A 22,436-nucleotide genomic window follows, 5' to 3' on the forward strand; every position below is an offset into this window, starting at 1 on the left:
GTGATATGGTGTAGTTGATGTGGGATAAGGTGAGAGGGTGGGAGTGGTGGAGTGAGGTAATGAAATGTTGGGAGGAAGGAGGGAGGTGTGAGGGAAGGGAAGAGTGTGGGGGGGGGGGGGGTGAAGGTGGAAGGTGGTGAGAGTTGGTGTGGGGGGGTGGGATTTATTGGGTGATTGGTGTGGATTTGTGTGGAGGAAATATTGTAGATGTGTGGTGAGTTTGGGGAGAGTGAAGGTTGTGGGATGTGAAGGGAAGAAAGAGAAGAAAGGTTAATGGGAGATGTGGAAGGGTTGTGTGGAGAGTTGATGAGAAGGGGGAGAGGGTGAGGAGGATGAGGATGTGTGGTGAAGGGGGGAGGAGTGAATGGGGGATGATGATGGATGGTGGTGGTGTGGAGGGCGGAGAGAATGGGGAGGTGGATAGGAAGTTGGAGAGGAGTGAGGGGGGAAGATTTGAAGGGATGGGTATGTTTGGGTGATTTGACGGCCAGAATTGGACTTTATGAAGTGAGAGGGAAATGAGATAGGGAGAAGGGAGAGGAAGAGTGAGAGGTGGGTGTGAGAGGTGGTGATCGCGGTGGCTGCTGCGTGGTCGTTTGTGCTTGATGATTGGGTGGCGCATTGCGGTGCGACTGCTGTATGAATGTAAGCGCTCTCAATCCCGTTCTTGATGTCATCACAAGGGTGGACAACTTCAATATGGAATTATATTTGTTTACTGGATCGGACTGGGTGGTAATTTTGAGGAAGCTGGCTAGATACAGTACCAGCCATGCATGAGTAATGACATCCCTATTTCTTGCAGAGACTTTGCTTGACTCTTCAACCTGCATCTTCTTGTAACAAGGACCCATCGATGAATGGGAATAGGGAATCATCCGATGCAGCTTACTACCTGTAACAGTGCTACTACATGCTCACGAGGTCCATGGGAAGTTCTGGGCAATGCAGGGTTTACTTGGCTGTTGCCAGATCCCTCATTGATACAACCAACAGCCCAAGCAAGGTGCAAAGTTCGAGTCTCGGCTCATTCTCAGCGTCGGTATGCAACCTATCAACTGTTGCATGACAGTCCCACCAGCCAGTAAGCAAGATGCGGCCCGCATGCCTCCAAATTTTGTTGCGACTTTAAGTCCGAGTTTGTGTTGTAAACATGTGCAATCTTTTACTGGTTGAATGCCGCCCATAAAGGTGTCAGATTCACGCATTTCACTACCGCTTTTGACCGTTTTTGCACTGAGACTCCGTTGGACATCACCATGGGCCTCTACAAAGAGCTACCGGAATCCCTCACCGAGGTCGACATCATCATCGCCGGAGGTGAGACTCTCACCGTTCTAATTAATGACAAGCAGTGAACGAGAGACCTAACTTAGCGGACAGGTGGCACGGCCGGCTGCATCGTCGCCGCAAGACTAACAGATGCTGATCCCAACCTTTCCATCCTGGTGATTGAGCGCGGCAGCAATAATGACCTGCCCACAATCGCATATCCGCTGTTCTTCATGCAGAACATTGTGCCAGGCAGCAAGGCAAGCATTTTTTACCAAACAGCGCCGGAGGAGCAGCTGGATGGTCGAGAGATCATTGTCCCTGCTGGTGGTGTTCTCGGGGGCGGGTCGTCGATCAACCTGATGATGTACACTCGGGCTCAGAGGTCCGACTTCGACGGGTGGGGTGTGCCAGGTTGGTCTGCTGATGAGATGTTGCCGTATCTAAAGAAGGTCAGTATTAACCAAGGGATGCTTTGAGAGACTGGATTCACTGACACACTTAAAGCTGGAGACTTATCACGGAGTGGACCACAATGGAACGCATGGTCATGATGGTCCCATTAATGTTTCTACTGGCACTTTCACGTCTACCAGGTTCCAAAATGAGTTCCTTTCTGTAGTGGAAGAAACGGGATGGCCCACAAGTGATGATCTCCAGAACCTGGACTCCTCGAATGGAATTGGTATGTTCTTTGCCAGTTTGCAGCTAAACTCCTATTGACCTGCTAATCGGGAACACAGGAGCCCAACCCGCCCTCCGCTATGTATCTCCCGACGGTGCACGTCAAGACACCGCGAACCGCTACCTCCACCCGCGCCTCCAATCCGGCACCAATCCCAACCTCCATGTCCTCCTCGAAACAAGCGTCATCCGTGTCCTCTTCGACGACAACAAGCGCGTCAGGGCTGTAGAGGTCACCCGCAACCCGCTTTACCACGACACTCATTCACCCACCCAAACGGTCAAAGCCCGCAAAACGATAGTCATTTCCTCCGGCGCCCTGGGCACACCGCCCATTCTCGAGCGATCTGGCATTGGCTCCCCCGAAGTTCTCTCCCGCGCCAAAGTCGAAATAGTTGTCCCCCTACCCGGAGTTGGCGCTGAATACGAAGACCACCAACTCTGCGTGTACCCTTACCACTCCTCTCTATCCCCATCGGAGACAGCCGATTCTGTTGCCCTTGGTCGCGTAGATCCAGCCACCCTGATCCAAAATAATGACCCCACCCTGGGGTGGAACACCATGGACGTAACCTGCAAGCTCCGCCCTCTTGCCGACAAAGACATCACCGACCTAGGACCGGCCTTTGAAGCCGCCTGGAACAACGACTTCGCCAACACCCCCGACAAGCCCCTCGGCATGATCGCCCCCGTAGCCGTTTTCCCCAACAACCCCGACCTCGTTTCCGCATTCGGCCCGGATAAACAGTACTTCTCCATCAGCTGCTTCACCGTCCACCCTTACTCCCGCGGCCACATCCACATCACCAGCCCCGAACTGACCTCCCCACCAGACTTCAAAACCGGCTTCTTGACCGACAAAAACAATCTCGACATCAAAATGCACATCTGGTTGTACAAAACCCAACGTGAAATCGCCCGACGAATGCCCCTCTACCGCGGCGAAGTCACCCCCTGCCACCCCCCTTTCTCTCCCTCCTCCAAAGCCAGCGCAGTCCACCTCAACCAACCCCTCAACGGCAAGGTCAACAACATCTCCTACACCCCCCAAGACGACGCCATAATCGAGCAGCATATCCGTCAAAACGTCAGCACGACCTGGCACTCCCTCGGCACATGCAAAATCGGGTCGGTAGTGGACGAAAACCTGAATGTGTACGGCACCACAGGCCTCAAGATCGCCGATTTGAGCGTCCTGCCTGGGAATGTGGCTGCGAATACGAATAACATGGCTATGGCGGTGGGGGAGAAGGCGGCGGGTGTTATTATTGGGGAGCTTGGTCTTGGTCTTTAGCTAGGTGCATGATAGGAGGGTTAGATGTAGCGAAACATGTTGTCCCTCACGCCTCTCTTCATCGCGACTGGCTTCCCGTCTTCGTACTCGACGCCTGATTCGCCTCCTTCGCCTGAGAGGCCTTCCATTTTCAGGCGGAGCTCTTCGTCTAGTTCTTTGAGGGTTTTCTTCTTTTTTGGTGGGGTGGCATCTTCTTGGGGGTTGGGCGGCGGTGTTTCTGTGGATGGCTGTGATGAGGGCTGCTGGTTGGTTTGGTGGTGTTGCTGTTGGATGGAGCGTGTTTGCGTCGAATGAGGGAGGAGATATATCTCAATTGTCGAGACCCGTGGTAGGGCAGGGATTCTTTTAGGTATTCTAAGCATTTTCGCAGTTTTTGCTCGGTGGGTGAAATCGATTTGGGTGTGAAAGGGAAGACTTGGCATTGGAGGCTGATGAGGTTAACAACAGAGCTTTGGTGGAGTTTTATGGAGCCACGGGCGGTGATGTCACTGCCGAAGATCAGCAGGGACAGAGCATGTACGTAGGTAGTGAACGACCCCCTACAGTGAGAAGCGACCACGCCCGGAGCATTTGTGCCGAGTTGCAAACGCTGGCTCTTCATCTGAAGTTCCTGAACCTTCTGCGTTGGCAACACGCGGGGTCCACAGGCACCAGGCTCGTTAGCCATGGGGGACAGTTCAACGCCAAACACTAACAATTAAAACACAAGCAACGCTGGTCAACCTCCAACTCAATGTTTCCAGCTCCTCTGCTCTTCGCCTTGCCGCCTTAAAGACATCCCCCAAATTGGCATCATCGCAGCCTCATCCTTTTTTTATTCCTCATGGTTTGTTTATGAGAGATTTTATTATGGCAAGTATTTTATAGATATTTTTTTAAGCTACCGCAATTCCTTTCGCAATGCCATCCTCGACCCTGACTCCATAGTCCTAGTCGTACAACACAATCTTGACCAATCTGAAAGCAAACACGTGTATGAAGCGTTGGCTGGGGTATATCCTCCGTTTGAGGAGCAAATTCCGCGAGACTCTCTCAACAAGGGGAAGGCCGTTGTATCAGTTGCAAGCTTCCCCCCACTGCCAGGCTCCCTGCGTCATGGGCAGTTTCAACCCAACGGTAAAGTCTCTACCTCACTCTGTTGGTTCATCGTGGCTGCAAACAGCATCACTGACGATTTGATCTTTTGCCTCCAATAGGGACGGTCCACCAAACACTGACGATCCGGTTTTGACGCGCGACAAAGATCCAGTGGGGGCTAAGATATTTGACGACACGCTTTCATCCGGAAGAGCTCGCGTACGTTGCGATCCATTTCGGCAGTGTTATATAAGACGCCGCGAGCTAAAATGAGTTCCTACAGTGCGTTTAAAGGACGAGTGGTGATTAAAATGATCGCCACCCACCCAGCCAGCGTATTGGCGCAGAGAACACGCAACCGGCATCACCACCTGGCTTCTTGCTTTGGCGAAGGAAGCTGGTACTGGAATATGAGTGGCAGGGACTCCCATGGGCAGGCTGTTCTTTAAGAATATCGGTTTCAAGGAGCTCAAAACCGTCGAAATACTTGGGTATGAAGCTCATCCAAAACCCATTTATGCGTGGTTGGGTCTACTGGACCAGGCCTCCTCAGAACCTGTCGAGCGCCTGAGACGATAGATATCGTGCACGTAGGCAGGCATACCGCACTCAAAACAGAAGTCCAAATTATGCATTAAAGTATGTACAAAAACTCCCATTTTCCCATCTTATGTCTCCATCTACTTGGTAGATGGGTTGGGGGACTTGGTGTTCCCAGGAAACTTCCTAAAGATATCCGCAATGTGGTCAATAGGCGCAGCCAACATTCCCATGGCCGACTCGAAGTAAGGGTTCTCCCCCGCACTTGGGTGGCTTCTTGACGGAACGAACGCCTTGGTGAGACCAAACTTCTTCGCCATGCCCTCCGACTCGCCCTTGGCCGACTGCAACGCCGCCTCGAGCGCCGGCAGGTCATTCTCCTCCTCCTCCTTGATGTGTTGCGACAAGACCGACCAAAGCTCCTTCAGCTTGGGGACATAGTCTGCCGACTCGGCCTTCATGTTCTGGAATTCCTTGAGGAGCTCTTTTACCTGTTGGATTTTGTTAGTATGACTGTGCTGTATCGGAAGCGCTAGATGGAGATGCTCACTCTGTGATGTTGCTTGCGGTCGTCCTCGGCCATGGCGTGGCCCTTGTCGCCCATATGAGACTCAAAAGCGGGATAGACAATCAGCTCTTCGGCGACCGAGTGGCGCGCCAGCTCCCAAGTGAATTGGTTGCCAAAGCGCTGTTGGTGATCGGGGTCATTGGAGTTAATGACTTCGTTGTAGTACTGCTCGAGCTCTCGGTGGTCTTTGGTGATGACTTCGGAGATGGATGTGCCGGGCTTGACGGAGGCTGAGAACTGACGAGCCGCACATGGGAGGGTTTGTTGCCTCAAGGCGCCCATGATAGGGGCTGATACGAGAGGGCGTAGACGCATCATGGTTATTGTGATTGTGGTTGTGGTTGTGGTTGTTTAAGTGTTGTGTGACTTGTCGAAGTGGTGAAGAAAGTCGAGAAAACTGATCAATGAGGATTGCGAGATTTGAAATGACTGTTCGTCAGCTTTGGGACAGGTCCTTAAATATCGGCAACCAATTCTCGGCTCCTTCCCTCTGAATCATTTACATATAGTCCAATGACGCGTTCATGGGGTGGTGGAGAGTGAAGGTACGACAAGTGAAGTGCTCATGACGTCACCACCCATCTTCATTGATATCACCACATTTTTAATTGGAAGTCGCCTATTCACCCCCGCTTCTTCATCAGCGTAGCCCCGGTATCGTTGAAATGCAGAGAAAGGACGAGTTCCGAGCTGGCGACATCTTTCCTTCCGAAAATGGCAGTCACTTCCTTCCTCATCGAGCGTCCCTGTCGCTCGGGACACTCATCCCGGCGCGGGCAGTTTGCTCCTGACAGGCGCCATGTTAGAAGCCCAGACGGGCCGGAGCAGCTGAGAACACCAGGCGAAGGGGTAACGTGTGTAAGAACCCCGACATTGGACGGGAGACATGTGCAATGTGGCCAAAGGCTTCTACAGGTGTTGCAGCCTGGTTCTTTAGCTAGATATTGCAATCCTTTTCATCTGTGCACAAACCAGACGTCTTGTCTAGAGCACCCTCGCCCTACCATCCATCAACCGCTCAGCATAATCCACCCCCCTCTTCCTCAAGACAGTCGAGTTCAGCCTCTTCTGATACTCGACAGCCACCGCCTGCAGGTTCCGCACCAGAATATCGGTCGTGAACTGAGCCTCGGGTCTCTTCCAGCCAAGTTCGGTCGGGAGACGCTCGTTTTCTATATTTACCAAGTCAGAAACCGGAACTTCAATGAGTGTGATAGAACGATGCTAAACGTACGGAAAAGGTATTCCACACGCGTCTTCTCGACAGTGAGGGCCTCAGCGTCTCCGAGGATGGAGATGAACGCGGCTGTCTCGCCGAGGATGAAAGCCTCGCCAAGTTGGGAGAGGGAGTATTGAGGATTGGTTGATTTGCATGTCTTCATGCGAGCGACGATGGCAGCGGCACCGCTCTCGACGTTGACGATGTCGCCCCAGTGGGAGCGGGTTTCGTCAAAGGCTTCCTGGTTGAAAATGTCGGCGTGGCCGTGGAAGGCGTCGACGCGACTGTGAAGACATATATCAGAGCAATCCATTGGAGTTTATGGGGGTGTGACATACGAGAGACTGGCATCATGCTCCAGCACGTTGTGGCGGGTCAAGTGGTCAAGCGAGAACCAGGTAGAGTTCGGCTCCGGGTTCGTGCTGATGGCGAAGTCAAAGAGGAAAGCGGAGATGTTGGCATCGAAGTTGACAGCGTTGAAGAGGCCGTTGGTGAGGTCATCGAGGGTGATGTATTTGCCGGTACGAGGGAGGAAGCCGTGGTTGGCAAAGGTGTTTAGGAATGGGCATGGCCCACGGACTATGAAAAGGTTAGCTGATGCAATCAGGCATCACAGATCTCCCGCTGTGAGAATTACGCACCATCGCCTGCCTTAGGCCCATGCCATTGCTCAAAGGGGTCGCTGTTGGACACATTGACAGCCGCAGCGGCCACCGCCAAAGAAAGAAAGGCTGCAAGTCTCATGATGAATGACAATGATAGTACAAAACCGTCAACCTGTCCTACCTGCCTCTCATCTCAACATTGGCCACGACAAGCTCCCATCTTTATATCGATCGCTCTACAGACATGCACCAGGATCTTGGGTAGCACGGCAAGTTCCATCGGACCGCGCATATGGACGCGCAAGCGGCTCGACATCATGCGAACCCGAGCATAGCCTCCTTCGCCCAGGTATGTAATGTGGTATTCCAGGTTGCACTTTGACTAATTGGAGCCACTTCATTGGGGGAAGTCGGATCCTACACAGTTCCCCAATCCGACCTGATCCAGTCGGATATGGGCCGGCCAGGTGGGTAAAGATCCGCATGAATCAGACAACAACAAAGTCCCGGGACTTTGCATTTCCCTGCGATATCATGCTCGGTAGCATGTAAGGTGGCTTTAAAGCCGAGAATGTGACCTCAATCCGCGGATCGGGGCAAGGCTTTTAAGGGGAAGTAAAAATGCCGATCCAGCGGTTCAAAGGCGGGCGGACCAAGGGTGTGTCTTCCTGTCACCTACCTATTTACCATGAACGTCATCTCTGGCTCTTGGAGGAAATGGGCGGAATAGCACAAGCTGAGAATGGGTCTTTAGAAGGTTGCAGTGCTGAGATTGAACATTGAGACCCAATCCAGGACTAACCTTCGTCAAAGCACGCCATCAATGTGCCTTTTCGAAACTGCAAGGCATTCTTCGGACTCTTTAAGTCGATGCCCGCCGGGCGCCTGATCCTTCACCGACTTTCCCCGGTAACCCTTCGAGAATACGAGGACCCTTATACCCATGCATTCTGGGTTGCATCTCTGCCTACTTGACACTGCAAAGCTACAGACGACATGCGTGGTGGCTTAAACCCAACAGCTGACGTGGCTTGCTGTTGTGAGAACAGAGGCTGAACTGTTGCCAAGACATACGTTGGGAGGATGCCAAAATCGATTCTGATTTCTTCCCAGACACGATACGACGTTACGTCTCGAAGAGTTGATTGTTAAATTGAGAAGGAATTTTCTCGGGGAGCCTGCAGTTCCATGATGTGTAACCTGGTTACACCGTCGATGTCATGAACCCCCGGCTCGGTGAAGACTCCAAATATGGCGATGACACGATGAGACAAGGCTGTGCATGAGAATTCAAATAATAACACGATACAACTCTCTCGCTTGCAAAGAGCTGCCATTGCTAGCGCCAATACATGCCTGTAAGGTACCTAGGTCCATGATGGAGTGGGAAGACTACAAACTCGTGAGCTCCGGAGTCCCTTCAGCACGCGGGGCAGAGAACCTCGTCTCGACAAAACATTTCACCAGACCCTCCTCCCTCTTCTCCTGCAGCTTATATGCCTTTGCTATATCGTCAATCTTGAACCGATGCGTCAACATGATGGTGGGATCGATCTCTCCTTTTTCAACCATCTCGAGAAGCTCCTCCCAATCTGAAGCAATGTTAGCCACTGAAGCGGTCACTAAAGGTGTGAGCAAACTTACATCTCTGCACTGGAGCCTGTCCACACCCGATCAAGTAAATACCAAGCTCCATCAGGGCACCGACATTGAAATGATTAGTGAACCCGACGTAATCACCAATGATGCCGACTCTCCCAAACTTCTTGGTCGCGTACAGACATTCATTGATCATCTCGCTTGTATCCTGCTCCGCCCCAATCGCCATCTCCAGCTTGTGCGCCCATCCTTTGGCGTACTCTCCTCCGCTCGCATCAATGCTGACATCAACACCCCCAGGCACCATTTCGTGTATCTTTGTCGGCACTGTCTGTCCAGATTCCAATGTTGCATAGTTGATGGTCTCTAGCCCCGGGATCTTGGACTTTGCGTACTCGGTCCGCCAGTTGCTGTCGATGCCAATAACACGTTTCGCACCCTTCTTCTTTGCCCAAAAGCACGCCATGAAGCCGATGGGACCGAGGCCCCAGATGGCGACTGTGTCTCCCTCGTTGACGCCGGTGTAGACCACGCTGTGGTACGAAGTGGGCAGCACATCAGAGAGATACAGTGCCTTTTCATCCGGGACGTTGTCAGGGATCTTGAGGAGGTTGTTCTCAGCCAGCGGGATCCTGACGTACTCGGCCTGTCCGCCCGCATACCCCCCCGTCAAGTGTGAGTAACCAAAGATGCCGCCCATGCGCCCGCCATAAAGCTTGGCGTGAAGAGTTGAGGCATTCGTCTTTTCGCATGCAGTAGGGAGCTTGTCCTTGCAGTAACTACACTCGCCGCAAGAGATGCAAAAGCTGTTCACCACCCGATCACCAACAGCGAGCTTGGTGATCGACGGTCCCACCGACTCGACAACGCCGCAGAACTCGTGTCCCAGAATATCGCCCTTTTCGACCTGCACCACCACTCCATGCATCAGGTGTACGTCGCTGCCGCAGACGGTAGAACCAGTGACCTTGAGGATGACATCGTGGTCATCGACAATCTTAGGCTTGGACGTCTCGATGACTCGTACGTCGTTCTTGCCCATCCAAGCGAGGGCTTTCATCTTCGCGCCGCTGTCGTCCGTGTACCGGCCGCCGTCGCGGTCAGGGTTGGAGATATCGGTGTGGGCCGCACGGTTTTGGTCACCGTGTCCGAGGGCCATCTCGGCCAGCCTGGCCGTCATGTTCTCTGCAACCATGGTGGATGATCTGTCGATGAATGTAAATAGGGTACCTTGGGTCGTGAGAGATACTGGGCAGTGGATTTGTGGGGAGAAGACATGAGTTCGGCGACGGTAACAATGCTGCCGTCATATGGACACGAGTTGTCTTGGCATCCATATCTTCAACCAAATCGTCGACGTCACGACATGTTGCGTGCGGAGAAAACTCTCCGGGTTTCGAGAGTAATGTTGGCTTAAAATTTGCGACTTCCTTCAAGTTAAATCCCCAAATTGACCGGCGCTTAAATACTTGGTCAGCGGGGTTTGTGGCTGAAAGGGAGGGAAGGGGCAACAGCCTTGGGCTCTTACCAAGATTTAAATAAAGATTGAGAAGAGGAAGGTGCTTTGATGAATATCAAACGAGGAAGGTGCTCTTGAGTATCACGCCATATTTGCTCGTCTCTCCTGCTTTGACAGCAACAGTTGTGGCTGGGGCCATCGATGCTGCCAGTAAGCCACCGAGCAAAGGTTTGTTCCCTAAACAAGCTTGACCATCTTCCTGGGGCCGCCAGCGACAACGGCGCTTCCATTCATGACACCATGAACATAGCAATCTCCAACAAACTCCCAACCGCCGTCCACCGTCTCCCGCGAACGAAGAACATACGGCGTTGGGGCCCCATCGATCAGCCACACAGCATCACCGGGTTTTGCATGTCTCGGGATGAGACACACATAGCCATTCCGTGTTACCGCGACCCTCCTTCCCCGCCAAGCTCTGGATATGAGTTCACTATATCTGCGTCTCGCCATCATGCCTTCAATATAGTCGTCCTCAGCTGGCTGGTTCCCTCGATTGGCTTCCACCAGTCGATACATTTTCTCGTACAGCCTCATGGTTAGCAGCCACCGGTCGTGAAGGCCGCGAACTGAATCTGGGGCAGGCCATTCCGTCTCAGTGCGATCACCAATCAGCAATCTGATGAAGACATCCTCTATCGAGGTGGGCTCCGCACTCTTTCGGTACCTATCAACAGCCTGACTCGACGACATGACCATTTCCCGAGAAGCCTTGAACACCCTGGCGAGCTTAGCATCGAGCCAAGGGGCGTGAGGTGGCGGAAGCTCGGCGACGAGGTCCAGTTCCGCTCCTCGAAGAAACAAAGGACCGTTAGCAAACGAGGGGAGATCCAGCACGTTGGGAGTCCCACCCGCGCGGTAGGGGGGTTGACCAGAGATGCACCCAAGGGGTTCAGCATGACGAGCAAGGCTCCAGTCCGGTACCCACGATCGAAGACATTGTAATGCATCGACATCGATGCACCCTGTCCCTGCATGTGACAACAGCTCGAAAAGACCACTCTCCTCAATCACTCGCAGTGCAGCATCCAAATACACCTCATTGGTGTTCTTGGAGTAGTTGGGTTGCGTGAAACGACTGCCTTCCCCTTTGGCGGCGAGCTCATGGACTCCAAAAACCTTGTCCCGCGGATCACTTGCTCTGAGTAGATGGGCCGTCGACATGACATCTTTGAATTGCGGCAATCCCTTTCCCACAACGCGTCTTACTCTCCAGTGCTGCATGCAACATACAGTGCCAACATGGAAACTCCGCAGAGTCATTTTGTTCTTCCAGCAATCTGTACTCTGCGTCCACTCCAATGCTATCCGGAGACGAACATTTGATTCAACAATCGCAAGCGCTCGATAGAAGTCGTCCCAGTTGCAACACATCCGTCCATACATGACACGAGCCCCGGAAGCGAGAACAGTTTCCTGGGCCAACCAGACGCGCTCGAACCACTCATGCTCGAGGAGATGCATAAGCGGAAGCCACCAGGCAGTGAAGCGATACTTGCCCACCTCCCGATATGCCTTGAGATTGTCCCTTGTAAACGAAGTGTTGATGCGAAGCTGGTCAATCAGGCGGAAGGCAAGGATGGCGAAGACACTCTTTAGTATCCTGTCGAAAGAATCAACTTCCGTGATCCGCTTCGGCAACCAGCGAATGACCCGGCTCAGCGTTGTCCAGCTCATCTCTCTCGAAGGTGAGCCAAGCCAGATGGTGACCAGGGATGCGGATGAGTCAATATCTCCCATCAAGTACACCTGGTACGACTTTTCGTTTTCCGAGAGCTGGTCAATGCAGATTGAGTCTATCCAGATCAATCGCGGGAGGAGAGTAGATCGGAGGTCTCCAAGAAGCTCAAAGACATTGGACGCGACGCGCAATGTGCAGTCACTGACGATTATGTACTCGCCGTCATCTCTCTCGGCTTGGGCCCATCTGTATGAGATCGCCTCAAAAGGTGGGGCCGATTTGAGCTCAACTTCGAACAAATTGCATGACATAGCCTTGTGGCGGTGGCCAAGATGAACCAATAAAAGTCGGATGGTGGTCTTCTCTGGAGATAAGGGAGTATAAGTGTATAGCAGCAATTTGGGTTGACTTGGTCGATAAGCGTGGGCTCTTCGCTGATGATGAGCCTTGTTGTACCTCCAGTAGACGTTAATGATATGCTCCGGAACTATCCCACTCAACGCCCCCCGCCCCCAGCCTCCACAAGAAGCACACCTCGACCTGGAACCACTCGAAAACCCGCTGGAGACGCAGCTTGTAAGCGAGGGGTACCAAGATAAAGGTCCAATACGCTTTGATTTCGAGATCGTAAAAGAAGATCACCGGGAACCTGGCAAGCCAAAGCCTTCCAACCAGCGAATCACTCCAACAGTGGCCAATAGTAACGAACGCCACCCGAGCAATACGGCCGGCCAGCGAGACGGCACTGTCGATCTGGGCAAAGGGATTGATGCCGTATCTCCAGTATGCATGTCCGTACGCGACGACGAGGATTGACAGTGCATATAGGGGTGGTGTTTCGGTGGCGAGCACTGGGAGAAACCACAGATAAGCGGTAAGGAACAAGGAGAGGGGCAGTTGTACTCGACGGTTGATGTGGAGGTTGTGCGTGAGAAGAAAGAAAGAAGTGGTCCCAATCCATCGCCTCTGAGTCGCTTCCAAGGTTGTCTGAAACATCGTTGCGCTGCACTGACAGGTTGCAGGCAGGTTGAAAGAAGCCAAGAGACACGAAGGCCTTAAGGGGGACTCATGGCAGGGTGGGTGAGGCTCAAAACTCCGACCAGGCAGCTGACTATGGCACCAAATGTCGTGACGCAGCAGCCAAGCAACTGGAAACAAGTTGTACACACACCTGCATCATCCATGATATCTACAACTTCGCCCGGATTTCGTCCGTCACACCGCCTGTCCTTTCAGCTCTAAACACAACCTGATGCAACGCCGCCGCCTCTGGATCATCAGTCTCCTGTATCCACGCCGACATCACATACCTCCTTCCCTCATCCACAACAACCTCAACCTGACTCCCCGGCCAAGGCGACGCCTTCCTCCACAACTCCCCAGGCAGCTGCTCCCAATAATGAATATCGCTCGCCTCCGTCCGTCCAAGAAACCACTCATACAACTCCGCTTCATTCTCCTGCAAAAAAAGCTGCACAGCGGGCCTCTTGGCGCGCTGGTCAACCAACATCAGCAACTCCACCCTTGTACAATCTTGGAAGATGGCAAAGGCTGATATCGCCAGTACTAGCAACCGTTTGTTGGAACGGAAGAACAAACGCCGGGTTTCGTCCCAGTGGCTCTCTGGCCGGGCTCTTCCCGGCCAGACCGTGATTTTCTCTGGGGCCCGGGGGTCTGTGGTGGTGGTGAGACGTTGGAGTGGAAAGGCGATTGCATCCACCGGTGAGGTTATATTCAGTGGTTGGGTAGCGGTATCGTCCAGCTGGGTATAAAAGCTTCTTCTGCAGGTTGTCAGCAGAACAGAACCTTCTGGCTCGGATAGCACTCGTAAGGGGCAGTTTCTGCGGACGAAGAAGTCGGGGCCGTTTTTGTTGAGGGTGATTCCCATCATTCTTCCTCGTTGGCCGGGCGGGCTGGATCGGGGTTTTATCTCCCCTAGACCGAGGAAATAATGCAGGCCTTGGTCTGGTTCGCCGATGTCTTCTTGTGTTAGACGGAGGAGGGAGGAGGTGATGCGCAGGCCTTTGTTGGTGAAGATGTACTCTGGGTTGATGGAGGCGCTCATGGCGGCGTTGCGGATGCTGAGGATGGAGATGGTTTCGTTTTTGTTGTGGCGGGTGAAGTCGTCCGGGGAGGTGGCGAGTAAGGGGGATCCGGACCTGTGCGGTGTTGTTGAACCTAGAGAAGAAGTGACATGTTTGTTACTTTTTTGCCAAGCAAAGATGGTCATGTCGTTGCTTTTGCGGATAATTTCCTCTTGGAGGCGTCGAAAGGCATTTTCGCCCTCGCCGTAGATCATGGGGAGGTTGACGTCGAAGATGCCGAGCAGACAGTACGCGACATCTTCGGGGCGGGTGGTTTGCCGGTTTGCGGCCCAGGACATGCGGTCTGCGATGGATATTTGGCGGATGGAGGCATGGCCTGTGAGGATGTCGGCTGGGATGCCGGTGATGGATTCGAGCTTGACGATAAGACCGTCTTTGGTGCCTCGCAGGTCCCAGTCCTTGTCGTAGAACTGCACTTTCTCTGGGGCGAGCAGCTCCTGTAGGGTCCAACCACGACGGAACCATCGACAGTTTGGAAGATTGGTCTTTAGCTCTCCGGTGGCGGGAAGATCGGAAAGGTACACGAAGCAGGCGGCGGCCTGTTGATACCAGCGGAACATGGAGTTGATGCTTTCTGTCAGTTCGGCATTGTTCGTCTTGTCGATGCAGCAAGTGTCGACCCATGCCCACTCGAACCGCTGTTCGGCTGCTATCCTGCAGGACTCCTGTAATTTTCGGTATCCTTGTTTCGACTGCAGCGAAGGTATCTGGTCCCGGACATCTTGATGTGAGACTTCTTCTCCGTCCCAAGTGTGCGACAAGATGGCGTAGGGCGGTCGGCGGCCGAAGAACTGCTTGAAGGCGAGGGTTCGGGATTGAGGAGACGCATGTTTGTTTGCCCGGCGCGACCTCGAGTGGATCCGAGAGGTCAACCTGGTTGGGGGAATGGGCCGGAAAATGGGGTCTGGACGACTTTTACGGAGCGTTTCCCCCGCTTCTACCACGCATGGAAATGTTGGGCTCAGCCTCAGCTGATTGTCAGCCAGAATCGAGGAACCTCTTATTGGCTGGGATCGGAGGCAGCCGATGTGTGCGTACCTTAGCTTCGAGGTTGTCAAATGGCGATAGCAACGAGCCACATGAACGCTGAAAGCTCATACCCACGATCAACAATGAGACAGTCGAATCATTCCAGCTCCCGGCCTCTTTGCGGGATATGTCGAGAAATATCACTGGATCAAATGGGCGTGTCGGATGACCGGAAGATGCAGCGTCACCAGCCTACCTACCTCGCCCTGAAACAATCCATGGACCATGGGTGTGTGCTTTGTCGCTTTATCTGGCACGCCCTGGGGCAAAGCAACTCGCGAGAGGGGGACCGAGGAAGTGACGCTCTAGCTCACGTGTCCGAGAAATATCCCGGCAGAGAGATCTCTCTTGTCGCTTGGCCGGGCGTGACCCCAACAGGATATTTGGATCGCATCCAGATCATCACATCTGGGGAGATCCCTGATGCGGATACTGACGATGAGGATGGTGATGATGGGCCCGCTGATCCGAGCATGCACCCCGACCATCAGTTCGCTTTGTCTGGGGTGCTTGACATTTTCGCATATGCAGGTATGAAAGTGTAGTGTCTCAATCAACTGAGAATTTGACTGACCGTTTGCCAAGGTGACCCTGCTGCGAGCCACGGCGGTGTCACTGGTCGACCGTTGCCGACTACAGACGGCAGTTCAAACGATGACTTTGCGTTTGCCACTCAATGTCTTCAAAAATGTCTGAGCAATCACGCCGGGTGTGGTCGACGAGATGAGATTCCACGTCTCCCTACTCGAGTTCTTGACCTCGGACCATTTGATGGTTCTCGGGTGCCTTACCTGCTACATACTGCTGGTCGACAGGGTCAATATAGCGCATTGAGCCATTGTTGGGGTGGCCATGTGCCAATCACAACGACGAGTGACAATATTGAGGAACATACGAAGGCCATTTCCAACCTACCTCCGACCTTCAGAGATGCAGCCCGTATTTCGCGGAGGCTAGGAATTCGATATCTGTGGATTGACTCGTTGTGCATTCTCCAAGACTCCAAAGAGGACTGGGAGAAGGAATCAGCCATGATGGGAGAGATTTACAAACACAGCGTGCTGACAATAGCCGCAAGAGCAGCCAGAAATGCCCGGGATGGCTGTTTCATCACAAGACACCGTGATGTCCCAGCATGTCGACTCGAGTACCGAAGCCCGGACAATCAGTTGGTGGGCAGCATCTACGTTCGGGATCCCACATTCGAAATTGAACGTCTGACACAGACACCCCTTGACAGCCGTGGTTGGGTACTGCAGGAAAAGCTCTTGTCGCCTCGCATACTTTACTACGGAGCTCAGCAGCTGTACTGGGAGTGCAGACAAACCTCGATCCGCCAAGATGGGAAATACCATTACATCCAACAAGACGCTGTGCAACCTGCCATGTGGAAGGAAAGGATGGACATATTTGCGCCATACCAGTCCGTATACCCCAACTTCAACAGAATACCACCAGACTGGACCGAAGCAAAGCATGAGCTCGCAGCGAGGATGAGACAGTGGTACAATTTAGTTGCGGAGTACAGCGGGCGCCAGCTCTCTTTTCACACCGACAAGCTGCCTGCCATAGCTGGCATTGCCAAGGAATGGGCCAAGTCTGTTGACTTGTTTTACATTGCTGGACTCTGGCGAGAGGACATTCTGGCGGGACTTCTCTGGTACGGAAGGAAAACGGCAATGAATCCCCCGGCCTCGAGCACATTGCCCTCCTGGTCTTGGGCGCGCTACAGTGGCAAGGTCAGCTTTTGGGCCGCTCGCGATTCCACCTTTGGGTTTTCGGATTACTCTTGTGAGTTTGTCGACCTGTCTTTCCGTGCGAGTGGTGCACTGGGAAACTACGGCGATGTAGTGGGAGCAAAGCTGGAGCTACGAGGGCGTATTCTTCCTGTGCGTCACGCGACGAGAATAAGTCTGGGGAAGAACTTCATTGTTGGACCGAATATCTTTGGTTATGGTGGGGAGCAGATTGGGGTGGCCACTTTTGATGTCCCCCCCTCAACATTCGATGCGCTATTTGTTCTGCTTGTCCATGCTGGTGTCGGCAACGTAGGATATGGCGCTTATTATGCAGCAGGTCTACTCATCTCCCCTGTGCCGACAGAGCAGGGCACTTTTATGAGGGTGGGTTATGTCAATATGGAGAAGGGACATGGAGAGGGCTGGTGGGAGACAAGATCGGCGGCTGATTACTTTGAGCATATCCCGACGAGGACGTTGTTCTTGATATAGAACGGACTCGGAATGCATTACGACAGTCATCAAGAGGAGGCGGCTCTTTGAGATCTGATCGGTAGCTTGGCACCTTCCCGCCATCAAGAAAAACGGCGATTTTATCCGCATTTACCCACCTTCTCCAACCTCCACGTCGTCGCTTCCACCCGCTGGTCAAACTATATCCCAACGTCATGTCTTGGCTCAGGAACTTCACATTTCAACATTTCCGCCCAACAGCCCAGCTTCGATGGATCCACCATGCCTGTGCTCTTTGGTCACCGGTACCTGGCTCTCATAGTTGTTGTTGTCCTGGTGGTGTTTTGGTTCTTTGGGCCGCAGGGTCTGCAGTCTGATGGCGGCATTCACTACCCGCGAGTACAGGGCAAGGCCTTCTCCGACGTTCTGAATTCCACACTGGGTGTAAGTATTGCACTGCCACCTGACACTCTTGCCCCCAGGGCAGCTGGCTGATATTCTGAACAGTTCCAGGAGATATTCGTCATCAACCTCCCAGAGAGATCAGACAGGCGCGATGCCATGACTTTGGCCGCTACTCTGACGAGGCTTGACGTCAATTGGATCGACGGTATTGACGGCAAGGACGTGCCTGAGAGGGTTCTACCAGGTGACAGCTGGGACAAGAAGATCTCAAAGGGAAATAAGGGGTCCTGGAGGGCGCATATGAATGCGTTGCAGCGGTGGGCCTATATTGCTTCCCTTGGATGGAAATGTTCATTCTGATATATGATGACAGCATTGTGCAAGATAACTTAACCAGCGCCCTTATCCTCGAAGACGACGCAGACTGGGACATCCGGCTCAAAGAACAGATGCAAGTTTTTGCTCAGGCTGCGAGAGCCTTCACTCAACCAGCCCCGAGAACGAGATCGACGCTTGCAGACACCGAGAACCGTTCCGAACTCTCGGTCTCTCAGATACCGATAAATCTTCGCTCGCGCCTTACACCGTACGGGGACAGCTGGGATGTCCTGTGGTTGGGTCATTGCGGCACGGAATTTCCATCTGCCTCTACTATTGTCGCCCACAAAAGCAAAACGCCAACAATGAACAGAGTCCCTTTGCTGCGAGTTACCATCCCCAGCGATGTCACCGTGCCTGATGCCAAGCATCTGAAGGCGCATCCCTTTGCCCTCCAAGACTCGCTTGCCAAAGAGTACGCACCCCACACGAGAGTCGTGCATGCCTCGGACAAGACAACGTGCACCCAAGCATACGCTGTCAGTCAACAAGGTGCTCGGAAGTTGCTATACCAGTTCGGGTTGAAGACGTTGACGGCAGGGTGGGATTTGATGCTGGGGGACTGGTGTGATGGGCTTTATCCTCGAGAGACCGGGAACCGACCGGTTTGCGTTACTGTGCAGCCTCCGCTGTTCAGTCATCACTATGGCAAGGGGGCAGCTTCGGATATCACGGCGCCTGGGGGTGGGTTTGTGAATAAGGATAAGGAGATGACGCCGTATGTGAGGTTGAGTGTGAGGGTGAATATGGAGAGGTTGGTGCAGGGTGTGGGGATGGGGGATTTAGTTGATCAGTGGGAGGATGCGGAATAAGATGGATATCTGATCAAGAATGATTCAAGATGGGTGCGAGCACTTGGGCTTTGACGTAATATTACCATGTTATTGGTCTTGAGTTGAGATGGCAGAAAAATGAAATCTTGCTAGCCCAGCTACCAGATACCCGTATGTACCTCATGACCGCATTGTGGGTAACATATTCAGATAGATATTTTCACCGCCCACTTCTAACGGTTTAAGCAGTGAGAGCTCTGGAGCGGCATCGAGCCATGGAATCCATGGAGAGGTGTTCAGTCTGTATCCACCCCCCTCCACTTCCAAGCAAACATGATGGTTCCACCGCTACACATTGGTCAGTATCATGGGTGGTCCTTGCGATGTCATGTTGATGCACTTACCAAGGATACCCGCCCTTCAGAAACAACGGACCCTCCTTCTCATCCACAACGCCACCAAACACCCTCAGCGCATCATCTCTTGTACGGCGGGAGTGAAACTCGACTCTGACGTAAGTCTCGTCAGGATTCTTGTGAATGAGAGTGGTAGAGAAGACTCCCATGGCCTTGGCCATTATATAGCCGCGGCCGTGGTCGTGCTTCCACTCCTCAAAGGTAGGCTCGCTGAGAGGGCCGAGGAGGAGGACGTCTGGCTGCTCGGCATCACCATCAAACGGGTAGGGTGGGATGGTACGGGTGCTGTAGAAGTTGGGTGCCACAGGCTGGGTATTGAAAAGTGAGGGTATGCCGAACCGTTCGTAGAGGGCGTCGATTGGGGCGGTCGTAGCATTGAGAGAGTTAGACTGCTCCATGGTGACGGGCACTTGCTCATCACTGAGGCTGTCGGTAGTCTCAGCCATACCCAGACCCCCTTCAACATTGTTACCGCCCATCTCCTCAAAATCAAGTAAATCACCCTCTTCTGTCCCCTCTTCATCATCAGTGTCCTTGTTGCTGGTATCGGGCGTCCAAATCACCATCTCCATCCCGCTTGATTTTTCCGTCTCAACCCCCCCCTTATCACCTCCTTCCTCTACAACAGGAGCACTATCCACCACCACCCCAAAGAAAAGTTTCATCCCTGTCAAGACCGCTGCCTTGTTCTTGGCGGCTTTCAACGCTCCTTCCTGCAGCCCGTACTCGCGGCCTTTGTTCCAGGATTCTTTGAGCTGCTTGTCGATTTGAGTGTTGTCGGAGGAAGGAGCGTTGGTGATGGCAGTGGTGTCATGTTGGGTGTTGAGGAAATGAAAGGGTGTGAGATCGGGAGTGGAAGAGAGGGTTGGAGGGACGGTGGGAGGGGGTTTGATGAGTTGGGCTATGTCGCCCCATACTGGGTCGATGGGGGGGTAGAGGGAGAGGATGGGGTGGTTGTGGAGAGTGGTCATTTTGGGGTTGCTGATGTAGATTGGTGGTGGAAGAAAGGATGGTGGTCGAAGAGAGGATGGTGGTTGAAAAAAGGATGGTGGTTGAAGAGACAATGATGGGCAGTGGTGTGAGTATCGAGGGCCGGGGGTGATTGGGTTGAACTGACGGGGTGGAAGAAAGGATAGCTGAGGGATTATACGGTGGAAGGATGGGAAAATAAGCATAGAGAAGCTAGGGAAGGTGGAGAAGGGGGCCTGCTTCGTTTGAGGATCGCCCATTTTTGACTGCTTTTTCTGGAGCTGTATCATGTTTTGGGACTCAGATGAAGGATTTTTTTTCTTCTCAGGGACGATGAGAGCAGGAAGACGTTTTGCCATCTGGTTCTTGCCAAATATTCTGGCAAAAATGGCAAGATGCGATGCTGGGCAGAGAAGGCTGTTGCAGCACTTCCAAGGTTAGCTGTCCACCAAGAGATTTCGTTTCATGTCTAGGGAGATGATGAGTCTCAGTCGTTTCCACTTGTTGGCCGTTGAGGGAGACAGGCTCTCAGCTGCTCCATTCGGTCACGTGTGTACCCAACTCTCAAGTGCATTGAACTCATGGGATATGCCTTCCATTTCGAGTAGCAAGGCTGGGCCTGACATTCAAGATTGAAAATACTGATATGGTCAAGCTTGAGTCCCGTCTCATGGACATAACGTTTTCTAGGCTTGTAAGCTTTGGATGATCCCTGTCTAGGTCGTAAGTCTCCAAAGATAAGGTACGTACGTAGTTTACCTTACATTGATAGGCGTCACGAAAGTTCTCAAAGGTTACCAACAGGCTCGTTAAGGTTTGGGTACAGATGACAAACTCAAGTCAGTACCTATAAATGCAGCCTTTTGCCCGTTGCAATTTTTCTTTTGACCAACAGCTTTTCTCACCTACCTACCCACCCACCGACAAAATACTTCTCAATCGACCGCAAACACCCAACTTGGGGAGCAGCCATGACCGACGACGACGCCGACTCAGCTCATGAGCCTTTTCCCGAATGGCGCCGCAGCAAACCATATTCCATGGACGACTTGGACAAGAGTGCCATTCTCCGTGTTGCTTCTTGGCATAACCCGGAGCTTGATGAGCAGGGGCACGAAGCGATCAACATCACATCCACATCCATTGGCACCTCCCTCGAAAGCAGCGACACGTTTCCTGTCAACCCCCCGAATGCCAACCTCGGAGCCTTGGAGAAATTTCCACTTGAGCTGATCTATGAGGCTATGCACTATCTCGATATCGCATCTCTCTTGCAGTTTATGCGTGGCAACCGTCGCGCCTGGAGTCTGGTCACCAACCTGAGTCCCGCTTTACAGTAACCTACGGGGACGAGCTGCTCGTCGTCATCATTTTAACCAAGCTGGCGCCACACTTAGATGATGCCCTGAAGCGTAGAAGTTGTGGAAGGCCAGTGACGAGGGTAGACGGGATATTTTATCCTTCCCTTAGCTGGTGTCCTGGAATTGAGGAAAACCGCTGTATTTCATGGGTGGATTCCGCGGAGGACGAGACCCGGGAGTGGACAGATCTCAGCCAAGAAGACACTTAGCCAGGGACCTTATTTGATATACCTAAGGCAGGTAGGCAGGTAGTTGAAGGCTAGATGATGTAATAGGCGTCCAACCAAGCATAGCAGATCCCTTCATGAGTCCAAGAACCATGTATGCTTGCATCGCTACCTAGTCAGAATGCGTATCTAAAAGTGTGGCCTGTGTCATTTTGTCACCCGTCACGTCGTCTTACCATTAGCTTTATTGTTGCTTGGCTAATACCACTACGTAGGGTCTTGGAGGACTCGAAATAATCAATCCACTTTTCTTCACAGCAGGGCAATGCCAGATGATCAGCGCACAAAAGGATGTCAAGAGATACAAACACACACCTACCTGATCACAGATCTACCCGACTGTCGATTCGCTACCAAGTTTGGAAACCAAGTCATCGTCACGCTAATCACCACCAAACTGGCCTCATACTTCATTCCGGAGATCAACGCTGCGCTGCGCACTGAGCGGTGCTAGTGTGGGAGGTTTGCTGGGTTCGTCATTGTTTTCCCGCTACAAAAGTGCTGTTTTGATTGTGGGATCTGG

The 22,436-nt window shown here is 52.8% G+C and overlaps 9 protein-coding genes across 9 annotated transcripts; 4 read left to right on the forward strand and 5 right to left on the reverse strand.

Moving 5' to 3' along the window:
- Window positions 1-1,259: 1,259 nt before the first annotated feature.
- PODANS_0_340 (uncharacterized protein) lies at window positions 1,260-3,250 on the forward strand (the record flags this gene model as incomplete). The annotated part of the gene is made up of 4 exons (XM_001903822.1): window positions 1,260-1,320; window positions 1,384-1,724; window positions 1,780-1,957; window positions 2,016-3,250. The coding sequence occupies 4 exons, from the start codon at window positions 1,260-1,262 to the stop codon at window positions 3,248-3,250; spliced, it is 1,815 nt and encodes a 604-aa protein (XP_001903857.1).
- An 834-nt stretch (window positions 3,251-4,084) lies between these two features.
- Window positions 4,085-4,467, forward strand: PODANS_0_350 (uncharacterized protein; the record flags this gene model as incomplete). The annotated part of the gene is made up of 3 exons (XM_001903823.1): window positions 4,085-4,102; window positions 4,184-4,366; window positions 4,447-4,467. The coding sequence occupies 3 exons, from the start codon at window positions 4,085-4,087 to the stop codon at window positions 4,465-4,467; spliced, it is 222 nt and encodes a 73-aa protein (XP_001903858.1).
- A 540-nt stretch (window positions 4,468-5,007) lies between these two features.
- On the reverse strand, window positions 5,008-5,753 carry PODANS_0_360 (uncharacterized protein; the record flags this gene model as incomplete). The annotated part of the gene is made up of 2 exons (XM_001903824.1): window positions 5,008-5,358; window positions 5,418-5,753. 2 exons carry the CDS (start codon window positions 5,751-5,753, stop codon window positions 5,008-5,010), a joined length of 687 nt encoding a protein of 228 aa, XP_001903859.1.
- Window positions 5,754-6,419: 666 nt separating this feature from the next.
- Window positions 6,420-7,398, reverse strand: PODANS_0_370 (uncharacterized protein; the record flags this gene model as incomplete). The annotated part of the gene is made up of 4 exons (XM_001903825.1): window positions 6,420-6,607; window positions 6,670-6,938; window positions 6,993-7,233; window positions 7,296-7,398. The coding sequence occupies 4 exons, from the start codon at window positions 7,396-7,398 to the stop codon at window positions 6,420-6,422; spliced, it is 801 nt and encodes a 266-aa protein (XP_001903860.1).
- Window positions 7,399-8,651: 1,253 nt separating this feature from the next.
- On the reverse strand, window positions 8,652-10,053 carry PODANS_0_390 (uncharacterized protein; the record flags this gene model as incomplete). The annotated part of the gene is made up of 2 exons (XM_001903826.1): window positions 8,652-8,851; window positions 8,904-10,053. 2 exons carry the CDS (start codon window positions 10,051-10,053, stop codon window positions 8,652-8,654), a joined length of 1,350 nt encoding a protein of 449 aa, XP_001903861.1.
- A 501-nt stretch (window positions 10,054-10,554) lies between these two features.
- PODANS_0_400 (uncharacterized protein) lies at window positions 10,555-15,167 on the reverse strand (the record flags this gene model as incomplete). The annotated part of the gene is made up of 3 exons (XM_001903827.1): window positions 10,555-12,487; window positions 12,555-13,151; window positions 13,255-15,167. Coding segments are annotated over 3 exons (4,443 nt in total), but the record flags the coding sequence as incomplete, so codon positions are not given.
- A 54-nt stretch (window positions 15,168-15,221) lies between these two features.
- PODANS_0_410 (uncharacterized protein) lies at window positions 15,222-17,423 on the forward strand (the record flags this gene model as incomplete). Its single annotated transcript, XM_001903828.1, has 2 exons — window positions 15,222-15,733; window positions 15,839-17,423. 2 exons carry the CDS (start codon window positions 15,222-15,224, stop codon window positions 17,421-17,423), a joined length of 2,097 nt encoding a protein of 698 aa, XP_001903863.1.
- Window positions 17,424-17,666: 243 nt separating this feature from the next.
- Window positions 17,667-18,979, forward strand: PODANS_0_420 (uncharacterized protein; the record flags this gene model as incomplete). Its single annotated transcript, XM_001903829.1, has 3 exons — window positions 17,667-17,828; window positions 17,892-18,106; window positions 18,187-18,979. The coding sequence occupies 3 exons, from the start codon at window positions 17,667-17,669 to the stop codon at window positions 18,977-18,979; spliced, it is 1,170 nt and encodes a 389-aa protein (XP_001903864.1).
- Window positions 18,980-19,340: 361 nt separating this feature from the next.
- On the reverse strand, window positions 19,341-20,684 carry PODANS_0_430 (uncharacterized protein; the record flags this gene model as incomplete). The annotated part of the gene is made up of 1 exon (XM_001903830.1): window positions 19,341-20,684. The coding sequence occupies one exon, from the start codon at window positions 20,682-20,684 to the stop codon at window positions 19,341-19,343; it is 1,344 nt and encodes a 447-aa protein (XP_001903865.1).
- Window positions 20,685-22,436: the final 1,752 nt, after the last annotated feature.

Source organism: Podospora anserina, chromosome 4, assembly GCF_000226545.1.
Source record: "Podospora anserina S mat+ genomic DNA chromosome 4, supercontig 2".
NCBI classification, from domain to species: domain Eukaryota; kingdom Fungi; phylum Ascomycota; class Sordariomycetes; order Sordariales; family Podosporaceae; genus Podospora; species Podospora anserina.